We start from the raw sequence: 13,843 nt of genomic DNA on the forward strand, positions 1-13,843 counted from the left end.
GTCCGTCCCTCCCCGGGATGCTGTCCCGGGCGCCGGCGTGGCCGCCTGCGCGGAAGCCGCCCTGCGGGACTGGGTAGTGCTGGCTGCGGGGGGGACTCTGCGCTGGGGCGGCGGGGGGGGGGCGTCCGAGGGGGGGAAGGAGCGGCCGGTGCCGTGGAATCGCAGGGTCTTGGAAGAGTCGAGTTGGAAGGGGCCACGAAGGCCGCCGGGTCGAGCCTGCTGCTGGTGCAGGACACCGGGTCGCACCATCCCACTCAGAGGGCTGCCCAGCTTCTTTCGGAGTGTCTCTAGCCTGGGGGAGCCCCCCACCCTATCCAGGGAGTGGATTCCCCTGCCCTGTTGCTCTGACAGTGAGGAAGCTTTTCCTGATGTCCAGCCTGAACCTGGGTTGCTGTGGCTTGAACTGATGATTCTGTGTCCTGCGCTCTGGCATCAGGGAGAAGAGATCTTGGTCTTGATAGGAACGGGAAGGGTCTGTTATGTTGCAAATGAGCTGGGCAGCAACAACGCCAGGACAAGCTCAGGGCTTAGCTCCCTTTACTGGCGGAGAAAGGATGGGGACTCACAGGAAAGGCGCAGCCGCTGAGCCTTGCCAAGCCCTGAAGTCTGCTCTCGGTGTGGCCACTCAGAGCAGCCGCACGTGGAGCTGGACGGTGCTGTGCCTGCACGTCCATCCTCTGGCGGGCCAGCAAGGCCTCCTTCCTGGGCGGCAGGCCTCCTCTCTTTGTGAGAGGCCACCAGACACCCCACCTGTCCGGCCAAGCTGCCTCCCATCTCATCTCGTCCGCTGCCCATCCCAGCTCCCTGCTTCATGCAGTCTCGGTTCTCCAGCTTGGTGGTCCCTCTTCGTCCCCCACATCTGTGCAAGCCCTGCAGGCGGAGGTGGCTTTTCCTGGGCCTGTCCAGTGGCGTGTATCACAAGGGTTAAAAAAGGCAAGGGAGATCTGTGCCTGGCATGCCTTGAAATCCAGCACAGGGCTCATAGCCATTCTCAGGGAAGGACTCCTGGGTGGTTCAGCTGAGAAGGGTGGAGGTTGCTAAATATTTGTGCAGGGAGGAGGAGGAGGAAACTGAAACCTGTGGGGACAGAAATCTTGCTGCCTCCCTTGTCTGTGACAACCTTCCCTTGGAAATACTTTCAGTTGGTCAGTTTCCGCCCAAGGTCTGCCACAGAGAAAATCAAGGAAGCACCAGCATCTCTTCTTATCGGCCTCTGATTGGCCTATTTTCATTTCACTTCAGTGTCCCTTGTTCTTAAGTCCCATCTTCCCCTTCCTCGGGTAGGATGCTAAATCTTTGCTGTCAAACTCTGCTGGTTTTTTGGATCAGTTGCGACTGGCCTTGAGAGCATTTATTGAGCCAAAAAGGATGGAGAGAAGTGCCTTTAGGAAACACCTGATGTGCAGAGGCTGAGCAAAACTTGGCTGCTAGAGGCAACTGAAATCTGAAGGAGGCCTGTGGGAATCCACCCATGTTGTGAGAAGCCCAACACAGAGGCCAGCCTGAAGTCCAGCCAGTCAAACAGGTCTCAGTCCTTGGAGTCAGAATTGGTGGCTGTGAGCAAGAAGGGGTGGGCGCACGGATTCTTCTCCTGTGAGCCGGGCTTCCCGGGTTAGGGTGAGGATGCCTGGCAACAAGCACCTCACCAGTCGTGAGTTGCACCTCTTGCACCGAGAGTGTCCCACTCTTGTCTGCACACCAGCACTTCATGGTGCTTTGCGTGTTTTTACCAGATCTTTCCAGGGAGTGGGGGACACACTACCCAGCAGTGCCCCTCTGCACCTCCAGAAGTGAAAGGAGCATCTTTTCCAGGTCTATCTGGGAAGGTGTCAAGGTATTCACAGCACCCACAGCGCAGCCTCCAGAAGCACTACCAGCGGCCTCTCCACTTGCCCTTTTCCTGCGTGGGTGCGGGAAGCAAGCCAGCAAGCACAGGCCCAACGCACAAGGGAAGCATGCCCGGGAAATCCTTGGCCGATCAGGGAGAGCGCTATGGATGCCTTCATACTCCACCCATGATGGAGTGGGCTGGCTTCTTGACACCCCCTGGGGGAGGCCTCACATGGGGAGTGCTGCTCGGGTTGGACTCCAGGAGGGCAGCCCTGTCAGCTCTGTATTCACGGCCCCTGGGATGCTGGGAAATGCGGGCGTTATGGAGCACCGGCACGGCTGGTGTGAAGATTACAGCAGGTTGCTTTTCTCCATCCCTTCCCGCAACCCCTTCCCCGGACCCAAGGTTGCCATTGACGTTCTCACTATGACTGATGGAGACTACGACTACCTCATCAAATTCTTAGCCCTGGGGGACTCGGGCGTAGGGAAGACCAGCTTCCTCTACCAGTACACAGATGGCAAATTCAATTCCAAATTCATAACAACCGTTGGCATCGACTTCCGGGAAAAGAGGGTGGTAAGTGCCCGCCGTTTCCTGCCTGCTGGCCACCCGCCTGCGAGGCCCCTGGGAGGGGCTTCATCCAGCCAGGCTGGGCTTGCCCGGGACTGCCCGGAAGCCCCTCGGCTCACCACAGCCTGTGGCTCTACAGGTGTACCGATCCAATGGGATGGATGGCGTCAGCGGTCGAGGGCAGAGGATACACTTGCAGCTGTGGGACACCGCCGGGCAGGAGAGGTGAGGCCTGCTCAGCAAAGGGCCAAGGGCGGCCACCCTGCTGTCCCTGCAGAGGCGTGGGCCTGGCCACCCTCCTCCCTGTCCCACCTTCAGCCTGGCCTCTGGGTGCTGCTCAAGGAGGCCTTTTCCGGGAGCATCTGGGGCCCCAAAGCCCCCTTTGGCCTCGGGGCCCGCTCTTCCAGCTACTCCTGGTGGCCCACTCTGCTGAGCTGGCCTGATTTTCAGCTCAAGGCCAGCAGGGCGGGGCGAGCGGGCCCGTGCTGGCCGTCCTGAGGGCCCCTCTCGCGGAAGGCCCTCTGCAGGCGGCTGTTGGAGAGGTGCACCCTTCTGCCTCCCGCTTCCACAGGTTCCGAAGTCTGACCACGGCCTTCTTCAGGGACGCCATGGGCTTCCTCCTCCTCTTCGATCTGACCAACGAGCAAAGCTTCGTCAATGTCCGGAACTGGATGAGTAAGCCTCTCCGTGTACCCCATCCCACACGCACCCTGTGCCTCCCCTCCGACGATCTGCCTTGGTGCGGCCCTCCGGGGGGCAACGGGTCCCCGGAACACCCCAGCCCTGCAGCAGGATGGCCACCCCAGTGCCTGTGGGGAGCCCGCCGAGACGGGGTGCTCGTGCGTGATGGTGCCACGCCTCGGCTGGTCCGCCGGGGGGCCAGGTCCAGCTCAGGAGGGGCCATGGGTGAAAGCAGAGGGGGCCGGGGCCGGCGGGCTTCTGCCTCCTCCATCGCTGTGGCAAGCGAACCTGCCCGTCTCCTTCCTGATTGCCAGGCCAGCTGCAAACGCATGCCTATTGCGAAAGCCCTGATGTGGTGCTGTGCGGAAACAAGAGCGACCTGGAAGAGCATCGGGTGGTGAAAGAGGAGGATGCGAAGGAACTTGCAGAGAAGCACGGGCAAGTAACGTCCCTACAGCCAGGGCTGTGGCTGGCAGTCCGCCAAGCGTGCCGTGAAACGGCCATCGCTCGCTGGCCATGGGAGGTCCCTGGAGCAGTTTAACAGAGACTCTGGCCCCGAGCCTGATGTTCCTTTGTTTCCTTAGGATGGGATGTTTCCAGCAGCCCTGCACAAGCTCCCTTCCGTAGTGGCAGAGCTGCTTCATGCCCAGAATCTCCCCTAGTTCTTACTTATTTATTAAAAGCTTTTCTATCCTGTCCCCTACAAACGTCTTGGGACGGCTTCCAATAAATTAGGAGTTCTTAGGAGAAAACACCTGTGGGCGCCAGGTCCCAGGTGCCGCTGGCCTGGCCACGTGCCCTCCTGCTTCCCGAAGGTGGTGCCTCTCCGGAGCACGGCAGCCTAACGCCCTCTAACATGCCTCATTTCCAGATTCCCCTACTTTGAAACAAGTGCGGCCAACGGTGCGAACGTCAGCAAGGCCGTCGAGACGCTGCTGGACCTCATCATGAAGCGTATGGAGCGGTGCGTGGACAAGTCTTGGCTCCCGGAAGGTGTGGTGCAGCCCAACGGGCACGGCTCCACCGAGCAGCTCAGCGACCAGAAAGGCAGCGGCAAGTGCAGTTGCTGAGGACTCGGGCCCGACTGCAGCGTGTAAATGAAGCGATGAGGATATTGTGGCTGAAGCTTTCTTTGATTCATTCATGAACCGCTCCTCCTGCCTCCTGTGTGTGTAGCAATAGATGCCTGTGATCGGGTAATCCTCGGAGTTTACTTCTGGATGCTTCCGGCTGGTTCTCTGCAGCCATTTCCCTTTCCAAGTCATTAGGCAGAGATGGATCTGGAATGGTTTGCAGGAGAACCAGTCTGCCTGGGCATCCAGAGAAGAGCAGAGCACATGTCTCCAAGGGCCCAGCTTTTTCACCCAAGCACTCAGAACAGTCCTCAGGAGCAGAAGCAGGCAAGCAGTGGCCGAGGAATGCAGGTAGCAGACCCTAAGTTATGCGAAGTGTGCTGCTCTTCAATAAACTTCTGTGACCGAGAAGACCAGTGTTGAAAAGGACAGTGCCCAAGGCGGCCTCTCCAAGCTGAGAATCTCTGCTGCCTGAACACCGATGTGCCAACCTGCCTGAGATGGACCATGAGAGCGTGAGATGCAGTGGGACTGAGATGTCACCGGTACCTTTCGCCTGTTCTGACAGGAATGTAGGGCAAGTTCATGGTCCGCACTACATTTCTTCGCCTCACATCTACGCTTGGAAAATCACCTTCACACTGGGGCCAAACTGCCGTCACCAGCTCTGTTTGGGGAGGCCTAGCGAGGCTCGTGAACACTTCTGGGTCTCCTCCTGGCTTCTTTTTGTGTTGTGCTTTGCTCCCACAGCATCTGACACCCTTTGTTGCAATCATGCTTCTTGCTTGCTTTTGGTTATGCATAATCACAGTGGCTGGATCAGTTTGTTTACTCTCAGATGTAAGAATGGGCAGAATCAGTACTTTAAATTGGGCAGAGAATCTACCGGGTGCCACTTCCATGTGCATTTGGAGTCCAAGAGAGCAGCATCGAGGCTGTGCTTGCACAGTGACCCTACATTTCAGTGGTGCGTGTGTGAAGGGAGAGGGGTAGCTTTTGTCCGCATGCACACACAGGATGCCTACTGAAGGATCTCTTGGAGCGGCTGAAACTCCCTATGCTGGAAACAGCTCGCCAAAATGTCTGAACGGGCCGTGTCTGTTTGTGATGACCGCACGCCAGCAGAGCCTGCACACTGTGGGCCCCGGCAATCCTTCCTTGTGCAACAACCCAATTGCCAGCCTGTGCTGTTTTAGCCAACCTGGGCTCATGAAGGGACCAGGTTGGCAAGCCTTGCTCAGGAGCAGATGGTCTGATGCAGCCAAAACCCAAAGCTCTCTTCGCAGGCTGGGGCAGGGCGCTCCGCTGTGGTCAAAACAGTGACAAAGCATCCAAAATCTGCCTTACTGCTTGCTCATAACGAGCCAGATGTTGGTTGGCAACCTACTAACTGCCACCACCGGGTATGTTTTTAATAATACAAATGACACAATCTGAATGTATGGAACATAAAGTAACTGTTTGATAGCTGTGCATAAGTGCCATGTCCTAAAAAGGATTTTAAAACCACACTGTAAAAGAATCTTTGCCTTTAATGTTAGGATCGCTTTGTCAGAAATGCAGGCCAGGTGGTGAAGGCATAGTCAGTTTGGTAAGGACTCTGCCACGTTGTTTTAACAAGCAGTGCCCACACATACAGTCAGGCCTGTAGCCGGCTTGCCACTCAGAAGGAGCCAGGGCAAAGCAAAAGAACCACCATAGGCGGTCTGACGAGATCAGTGAGGGCCAGATTGACTTCCTTCCGCACTGGGCCCTGCGTGCTTCATGGTCAGTCCTGCTAAAATCTAAAGCGGGCTTTGACGAACGTGTGCCTTGGCGCCCAAATGCAACAGCGCCTTTCCTTTTGTCTGGAGGTGCTTTAGATTTGCTACTAAAGGCCAAAACGGCCACATTGTTTGGCCTGCACATTCTATGTATTTACAGAGCTGTATTAAAAAAACAGTTTTTGCTGCCCTAACAAGAGAACTTTATTAAAAACTAATTATAGTAACTGCTGGTGCCTCTGACGTTTTTATACCTGGGACCAGGAAGTTGCACAGAGTGAATCAAGAATTGCAGAAAGCTTTTATGCAAAGCGGGGCGGGTCGTGGCTGTTCGGAAACACACCGGCAGAACCGAGGCCGCACGGCGGGCCGACAGCCACGGCTCCGCTTCGGCGTCAACCTGCGCACCGAGCTCCGCGCCTGCGATTGGAATAAACCAAAACGGGGGGGGGGGGGGGGGCGGGACGCTCTAGGCGCCTTCGGGACAACGAGCGCGGCACTTCCGGCGGCGCTCCCGCCCCTTCCGCTCCGGCCGCCATTGTTGCTGCCGCCATCATGCGCGTGGAGCGGTGCTATTTCTGCTCCGGGCCGGTCTATCCGGGCCACGGGATGCTCTTCGTCCGCAACGACTGCAAGGTGAGCCGCGCGGGCGCCCGTCCAGCTCGCCTGTCTGCCCGGCGGGGCCCCGTGCGCGTCCCTCCGCCTGGCGGCAACAGGTCGGCGGGGCCGGCGCACAGGCCGAGCCCTCCCTGGGGCTGGTGAGGCAGCGCCCGGCTCGGAGCCCTCAACCGCGGCTGCTCGCGTGTCCTTGGGCGTCGGCCCCGCCGCCTCTCGGCGCCCCCGCTGGCCCCAGGAGCATCCAGGGGGGCCTGAGGATGGGTCCGCACCACACGATGGCAGGAGCTCCTGGCCTTGGAGGAGCAGACCGTGGGCAGAGGGCCCGTGAATCGTGGAAACCAGGCGGTGGAAGGCACTGCTGAGGCCCTTGCGCCGCCCCGCTGCTGGGTGCAGGGGTCGCGTTGAAAGCATCCCTGACAAGTCGCTTGAATGCCTCCCCCAGCAGAGTCCACCATCTTCCTAAGCAGCTGGTTGCATTAGCTGGCTGGGAAGCTTTTCCTAATGATCCCCCAAAATCGGCCTTCCTGTAGCTTAAATCATTGTTTTGGGTCCAACAGCCTTGGATGGTTGTGGTCCTCTTGTATGTGGCAACCTTTGAGGAAGTTGAAGAGCCATGTTATACCCCCTGCCCATCTTCTCCTTTAAAGACTGAACATGCCTGGTTCCTTCCATCTTTCTTTGTAGGCTAAATTTCTTTGTTGCCTTTCTCTGAACTCATTCCAATTTATCTGAATTATTCTTAAAATGTGGGGTCCAGAATTGGACACAGTATGTGAGGTGAGGTCTAACTAGTGCAGAGCCAAGTGGGTGGGTACTCCTGGGTGCATGAGACTGAGGGCTAAAGCTGTCACCTACCTGCCACAATGTTACTTGAAGTTTCTTTCTGTTGAGAAGCTGGTCAAGGTTTTCCACACCAAAGGAGGATAGTCATTTTTTCAAGAGAACTTGATCAAGAAAAGGCATGCTGTTTGTGGGCCTAAAAGATGCACAGCCATTTAAGCTTGAATTAAGCACTTTTTCTCCACTCGTAGAGACCAAGTAGGCATGATGCTCTGCTTGTGATTCAAACAAAGCACTTCATCTCTTGAAAACTTTGTGTGTCTCTCTTCCTGTTAGACGTTTCGGTTCTGTAAATCAAAATGCCACAAAAACTTCAAAAAGAAGCGAAATCCCAGAAAGGTCAGGTGGACCAAGGCCTTCCGGAAGGCAGCTGGAAAAGAATTGACGGTGGTGAGTGTGTAGCTCCAGGTGCCTTTAGGTCTACCGCTGAGCTCAGGTCCTGTTCACAGACTAAGTCTGGGAGAGTTGAAATGACCACATTTCTCATGTTCTTTAAACACAAGACATAGCGCTTTGAGACATGGCAATGTCTTTGAACTTGCAGCATCTCTCTCTAGCTTTGGAGAGCGGCTGAGGCAGACAAAAGAAGGGCCTTCAGGTAATATGCAGTTGCGTGCCACAAAACTTGTGAGGGCCACTAGCTCAGTTTACTTTAAAGAAAGATTGGCCAAATTGGTGCAGGAGGGCAAGAAGCTGGCTTTTCATGATGATGTGAGCACTGCACTTCAGGGCTAGTGAGCTTCTGAAGGACCCTCACTGTGGAGCCAAGACCTTCACATCCAGCTTGTGGGCTTCCTGGAGGACTCTGGTGAGTCATCACTGAGAACGGGATGCCGGGCTGGATGGGCCTTGGCCGTAGTCATCTGCTTGTGTTTTGGTGCCCAGTCATGGCCCACGACCTGCCTCGCCTTCCACATGGGGGTTCCTGCCGGGGATTCCTTATGGTCTGCACTGTGTCTGGGCTAAAGCAAGCGTGGATTTGCTGTGGGCGTGTGCATGGTGAGCACCGGCCCTTTCGGTCTGCCTCATTGCAGTCAGTGCAGTCCAGGGAGAGTTTTGGAGGCGAAAGGGGTGCTTCCCTACCCCCTCCCATGCGCATGCATGGGGGCGCATGTGCACACTGCTGAGGAGGAAGCAAGCATGTTAAGCAGCAGGGACTTGTTGCAAAAGGTGGGCAGTACTTGGGAGAGCGGCTTCGAAATATGTGCCTTACTAAGTTCTCTGCCTTTATCCATGCAGGATAACTCATTTGAATTTGAGAAAAGGAGAAATGAACCAGTGAAATACCAGCGTGAACTATGGAATAAGACAGGTGTGTAAACTTTGTATCAGCGGAGGGGCAGGATTTCTGAAAACCTGAAGATCATAATTGTAACGCTGGCTTTTTATCACCACAGCTCAACAGTTCACAAAATGTGAAATGTTAGTTTTCCTGACTGTCACGTCAGCTTTTTGAAATGGTGCAAGCAGAAGCCCTCTGTTCTGACAGTGGAACTGGGTTCTTGCTCCTGTCCAAAAAAGTGTGCTGGGGATTGTTTTTCTTGTCCTCAGAAATGTCCTCCTTGCACAGGTTGTAATTATTCTCGGTTAATGTGGAGTATCTTTTACTGATTTGTGCAAGAACCTTGGTTCCTGCCATTTTGTCTGAGACTTCATGGCTGAGGTGGGATTAGACTGATGGTCAGATACCTCTTTCTCTGAGCTTCTTTATAGTCCCTCTCTTTTTAATGCTAGAAATTGAATGTGGAAACAGTCAAAAGTGATAAATGAACAGTTGCCAATTTTAATGTGAAAATGTATTTGCTTTTCAGTGGATGTCATGAAGAGGGTAGAAGAGATCAAGCAAAAGCGTCAAGCCAAATTCATCATGACCAGGTATGGGGGTCATTTTTTTCTTTTAAACCTCAGCTGGTGGGAGATTTAATGCTCATGGCATTTTGAAAATAAAGGAAGTGTGGCTTTGGATTGAGTGCTGCTACCGAAAAATGCTTGCTAAAGTCGCTGCCTTCTCAAAGCTCTCACGCCGGGTAGCTGGCTCCTTGTAAAATAGCAGACCACTTGTTCTCATAGCATTTTGACAAGCAAATGCACAAATAAGAACTTGCAGAACACAAGTAAGGGAATCAGTTTGGCTTACGTGGGTGCAATTGTCGGAAGTATGTGCAGTGCGCTTTTCTCTGGTTTCATTAAAAGAGTTTACTTGTTCCGGTAGTTGTGGCTTGTGAAATTGCAGTTCTCCTTGCAATCAAGTTTATGTGCATTTAATATCTCCCGCTGCTGTGATGTCGCGTTAAGCATTTGCTTTTGGAATGAAGGTGTTTTCTTTCCTGCTCATCACCCCTGCCCTTCGCCTGCCTCCACAGGTTAAAGAAAGGCAAAGAGCTGCAGAAAGCACAGGATGTCCAGGAAGTCAAGCAGAACATCCACCTCATCCGGGCTCCGCACGCAGGTGAGGCACGTGGGGGTGGAACCCGGCGACATCTTGAAGGGTTTCTGCTCCAAGCAGCCTTAACTGGGTAGTTAAGGACAGCTGGCAGGATTAGTGACATGGGACTGCATCCAGCGGTTTCCTTCAAAGTGCTCCCTTTGGTTTTTTTTCCCTTAAGGCGGAGCCAAACAGCTGGAAGAGAAGATGGTTCAGCAGTTGCAGGACACGATGCACATGGAGGATTCTTCCTAGGAGGCCTCCTACTCTGGTCTGGACTGTTGAAGCACTGGTGTGGTTGTGTCGAGTTGCATCCCTGGCCTGGCCTGGCCTGTGTTTCTTGCCCCAGCAGGGGCAGCTGTTCTCTGGGCCATCCGCTGGAATGGCCTCTCAGCACAAAGGTGAGGCCATTGAGGAGAGTGGCCAGTCCCAGCAAGGTGCATTCTTGGGTGTGTGTAAATCCAGAGAGAGGAAGGATGGGCCAAATAAAGCACGATCCTGGAAGCACGTGGTGAGCCTGGAGTGTGATTGCCTGCTGTGCCCAGAGGATCCTTCAAGAGGGGAGTCATTTGGGGGGGCCGGGTGTGTGTTCCCCACAAAGAGGCACCCGTCAGTCTGGATAGTCCCTTTAAACACAGGTTAGCTCCACCCCATCAAGCGGCACAACTGGGCAGAGGGAAAGATGAGCAGTTGCATTTCTGGGTGGCTGCTGGCTACCCGCCACCAGGGTCAAGACAGGGAGGGGCTGCTCCTGTGGCTGATGGGGGTTGCAGTCGATTCTTTGGGGTACAGGAGCGAAATCTCTGCAAGGTACAGTGCCGCGGGAGTTGTGGGGCTGTGACCCTCTTCCTGGTGAGATAGACAAGCGGCAGGGGCTCAGTGATGGCACTTGTGCTCTGCATGCCAGAAGTCGGAGGGAGGGAGGGAGGGAGGGAGGGAGGGAGGATCCTCCACCTCATGCTGCTCTTCAGTGGATCTTTCTGTACTGTTTTAAAATGTGCTGTAGAGCGCTTGGGCAGTAGAGAAATTAACTCCATCCATCTTTGGGGAGGGGGAGTGCCAAGAGGGGGAATCGGATGACAGGACTGGGGAGAAGCCTTGCTTTGCCTTGGTCCATGCAGAGCCGCAACCCGTCCATGCGGCCTGCCTGCAAACCTTCCATGCATACTTGGGGAGAAGGATGCCAGTCTCCAAGGGCCTTCAAGAGGAGTGTGGAACCGTTTCTGATGCAGCCAGAGCCTTGGCACAGGGGCCTCCTGCAAACTGGAGCCCTAAAGCTGTTCCCTGTGACTGGGGATTTGCAAATGTGTGCGCGCCACAGCTGTTGGCACTCCCTGCATATTTGCAGAAGAACCGGCCGACTCTGCTTGCATTCCTCCTGTTTGCCGAGGGCCTCTGGGCATCCACATGCACCTTCAATCTCTACATCCATCTCCAGAGCTGATGCTTCCAGACCTCATTCGAGCTCGTCCAGAGCAGAAAGACGGACTATCTAGAAGAGGTTGGTAATTGTTGCGTGGAGCAAATCGGGGGAAATAACTCATCTTAGGTAGTAAAGCTGGAAAATGCAATTTAGGAGCAAGAAGCTATCTCTGTAAATGAATTTGTTTTTTAAAGTGGCCTCATTAAGTAAGTCAACATAGCACAATAAATCAAGTGCAGTTCAACAGTGCTGGGGAGCAGCTGGCTCTGCCCCAAGAGCAGGGCATTTCCAGTGTCAACACCAAGAAATGTGTCGGCACAGCAAGTTAGTCCTCTCGCGGAGCCTGGCTGCGCAGGTTCTAGCGGCGGCCACCCTGGAGTCCTTCCTCGGCTGCCCACTCTGCTGCGTGTGCTTGGCCAGGGTCCCGGGAGGCTGCTTCGAAGGCGGCTCGTGCTCCACGAAGGGGCTAAAGGGGCATGGGTGCTGCTGGGAGCAGACCTGAAGCCAGCTGCGAGCGCGCTTGGACCCCCAGCCTCCCCCAGGGCTCCAGGCCCCGTTGGGCAAGGCCAGGCCTGCCCTGGCAGCCTGTTTCTGCAGCTTCACAGGCCTGGGCCGTTGGTGCTCTTGCGTATGCCGGGGTGAGCCTTGCCGGCTGCCACTGGGGGCTAACTCTAACCCTGGCCCCACGTCTCGCTGCTCCCTCCAGGAGAGCAAGTCTCAGTCCAAGGGGAGAAAGAGGCCCCACAACTGGAGCAGCTGTGGGGCAGAGGCAGTGCACGGACATGCCCGGATTCAGGGGGCATAGCCTGGGGATGTGCGTGTGTGCAGAGGGGAGGAGTAGAGGCACCTGGCCCTCTAGTTGCGTCACACCCACAAGAGTGCATCCTGCCGCTCCAAAAGAGACATCGGCCCCTGACGTGTGGTTCTGCTTTTTGCTTGGAAGGGGGCCCACTTTTTGTGCCCCTGAAACCACCCAGGCAGTTGGCTCTCCAAAGCAGCCAAAGGGCCAGGTGGAGGAGCAAAGCGCACGCCTCCTGTGGCCGTCAGGTTCATCCAGGTGCAGTTGGAGCTCCTGCTTCCGGTGGCCAGCCAGGGCAGCTGCCTGCCTGCTTGGGGCTTGATCAGCATCCAGGCTGAAGAGGCGTCTCTCCGGGAGCTGGGGCCAGGTTGCTTCTGCTCCAGCGGCCAAGGAGTGAGAGCGCTGCTTGCTTCCGCGCAGATGGGCTTGGCAATTTCTATCCAGAGCTGGTGCTCCGGCCACCTTGCCCGCCAGGCCTAGGCCGTTTTGCTCAGGCGGGGAAAGCTCCCGGGGAAAGCGGCATAGGAAATCGGCCTCTGCCTCCCCGCTGAGCGACGCCTTTCCATGGGCAACAGGGAAAGCAGCCCACCGCCTCCCTGCAGCCGCTGGAAATTCGCACGCGGCGCTTGCAGGGATCCCTGCGGAGGGCTGCCTTGGACGCACGTGGAGCGAAAGGGGCCCCAGGGAGGGTCAGGGCAGGGCCTCAGTCCCAGGACCGAGGGAGGCCTCAATCGCTGGGAGGATTACGGAGCAGGCCAGGGAGAGCTCGGCCCGCTCTCCAGAGCGAGCGCTCCTCACCCCTTGGGAGCCCCGCGGAGGCCGCCATGCCCGTGGCCTTTCGCCCCAGGCGCTGGGGTCCCTCGCCCCCCCCCCCCCAAAGGGCTTCCCCCTCCCGGAACCCCCCACGGCCAGGCAAGCGCGCCGTGCGCAGGAGAGTCCGGCAGGGGGCGCGCGTGGCTCGGGAGCCCATCAGGCGGCGTGCGCCACCCCCCCCCCGCCCTGCCGGGGGCTCCCCTCTTGGCTGCTGCGTGCGGCCCCCGCCCCGTGCCCTGATTCTCCGGCAGAGGCGAGGCCCGTGCGCGGCTGCGCAGTGGCGGGGGCGCGTGGGGGGCTGGGGCTGCCTCCGCAGGGGCGCGGGGCGCAGAACGCGCGCGCGGCACCCCTGGCGGCTCGCCTTGCGCGGGCTCGCCGGCTTCCCCGCTGCTTTAGCCCCCCGCTGCCCTTGGCCCTCCGGGCTCCCTTCGGCCGCTTTGACCAGCCGAGAGCTCCCCGCCGCCCCCGGGCGCCGCTGCTCCGCCCAGCGTCGTGCCGGCTGCATATTTGACTGTCTTTCCTCGCTGGTCCTGCTCTAAATCACGAACACGCGCGGGAGGGTCCCGGTCCCAGGACGGAACCCCGCAGCGCCCTCCCCGGTTCGAGAAGGTGCCGCTGACGAGCACTCTGTGATCCCGATGCTGTGGATTCACCGAATGCGTGCACCATCCAGCCCGCTTTTTGCTAGTTTGGTAATCACTTTGTCAAAGGCTTCACTAAAGTCTAGGCAGGTTATGTCCCACAGTCCAGGTAGGAGATTGCCCAGCCTGAAATAAAAATCTGGGCCTCGCCAGAATCCCACTGGCCGTGGTGATGGAGTGCAAGGAAAGAGCTGGGTGACACCAACGCACAGCGGTGCCCCATCCTGTAACAGGCCACTCTGGTTGGGGGACTCCCATCTTGGCTCGCTTCCAGAGGAGTGTTTGGGGTGTCACAGAATGTCCTGAGTTCGGGAAGGTTTGCACAGTCATTGCCATGTGCTGAGGATGCTGGCGGCCTCATGG

At 56.9% G+C, this 13,843-nt stretch overlaps 2 protein-coding genes across 4 annotated transcripts in view; both read left to right on the forward strand.

Annotated features, from left to right (window-relative positions):
• RAB27A (RAB27A, member RAS oncogene family) overlaps nucleotides 1–6,148 on the forward strand; it is a 12,420-nt gene extending 6,272 nt beyond the window's left edge. For all 3 annotated transcript variants that reach the window (XM_044439005.1, XM_044439006.1, XM_044439004.1), the window contains exons 2-6: nucleotides 2,237–2,410; nucleotides 2,544–2,629; nucleotides 2,976–3,079; nucleotides 3,400–3,523; nucleotides 3,957–6,148. In XM_044439005.1, the coding sequence (XP_044294940.1) occupies nucleotides 2,258–2,410; nucleotides 2,544–2,629; nucleotides 2,976–3,079; nucleotides 3,400–3,523; nucleotides 3,957–4,155 (666 nt within the window). In that variant the 5' untranslated portion in view covers nucleotides 2,237–2,257 and the 3' untranslated portion in view covers nucleotides 4,156–6,148. The remainder of the gene's footprint in view (nucleotides 1–2,236; nucleotides 2,411–2,543; nucleotides 2,630–2,975; nucleotides 3,080–3,399; nucleotides 3,524–3,956) is intronic.
• Nucleotides 6,149–6,426: 278 nt separating this feature from the next.
• On the forward strand, nucleotides 6,427–10,311 carry RSL24D1 (ribosomal L24 domain containing 1). Its single transcript, XM_044439025.1, has 6 exons — nucleotides 6,427–6,557; nucleotides 7,656–7,769; nucleotides 8,619–8,691; nucleotides 9,191–9,254; nucleotides 9,743–9,828; nucleotides 9,986–10,311. The coding sequence occupies exons 1-6, from the start codon at nucleotides 6,477–6,479 to the stop codon at nucleotides 10,057–10,059; spliced, it is 492 nt and encodes a 163-aa protein (XP_044294960.1). The 5' UTR covers nucleotides 6,427–6,476; the 3' UTR covers nucleotides 10,060–10,311.
• Nucleotides 10,312–13,843: the final 3,532 nt, after the last annotated feature.

The sequence above is a fragment of the Varanus komodoensis genome, unplaced genomic scaffold (genome assembly GCF_004798865.1).
Source record: "Varanus komodoensis strain SLA01 unplaced genomic scaffold, ASM479886v1 scaffold33, whole genome shotgun sequence".
NCBI lineage: Eukaryota > Metazoa > Chordata > Lepidosauria > Squamata > Varanidae > Varanus > Varanus komodoensis.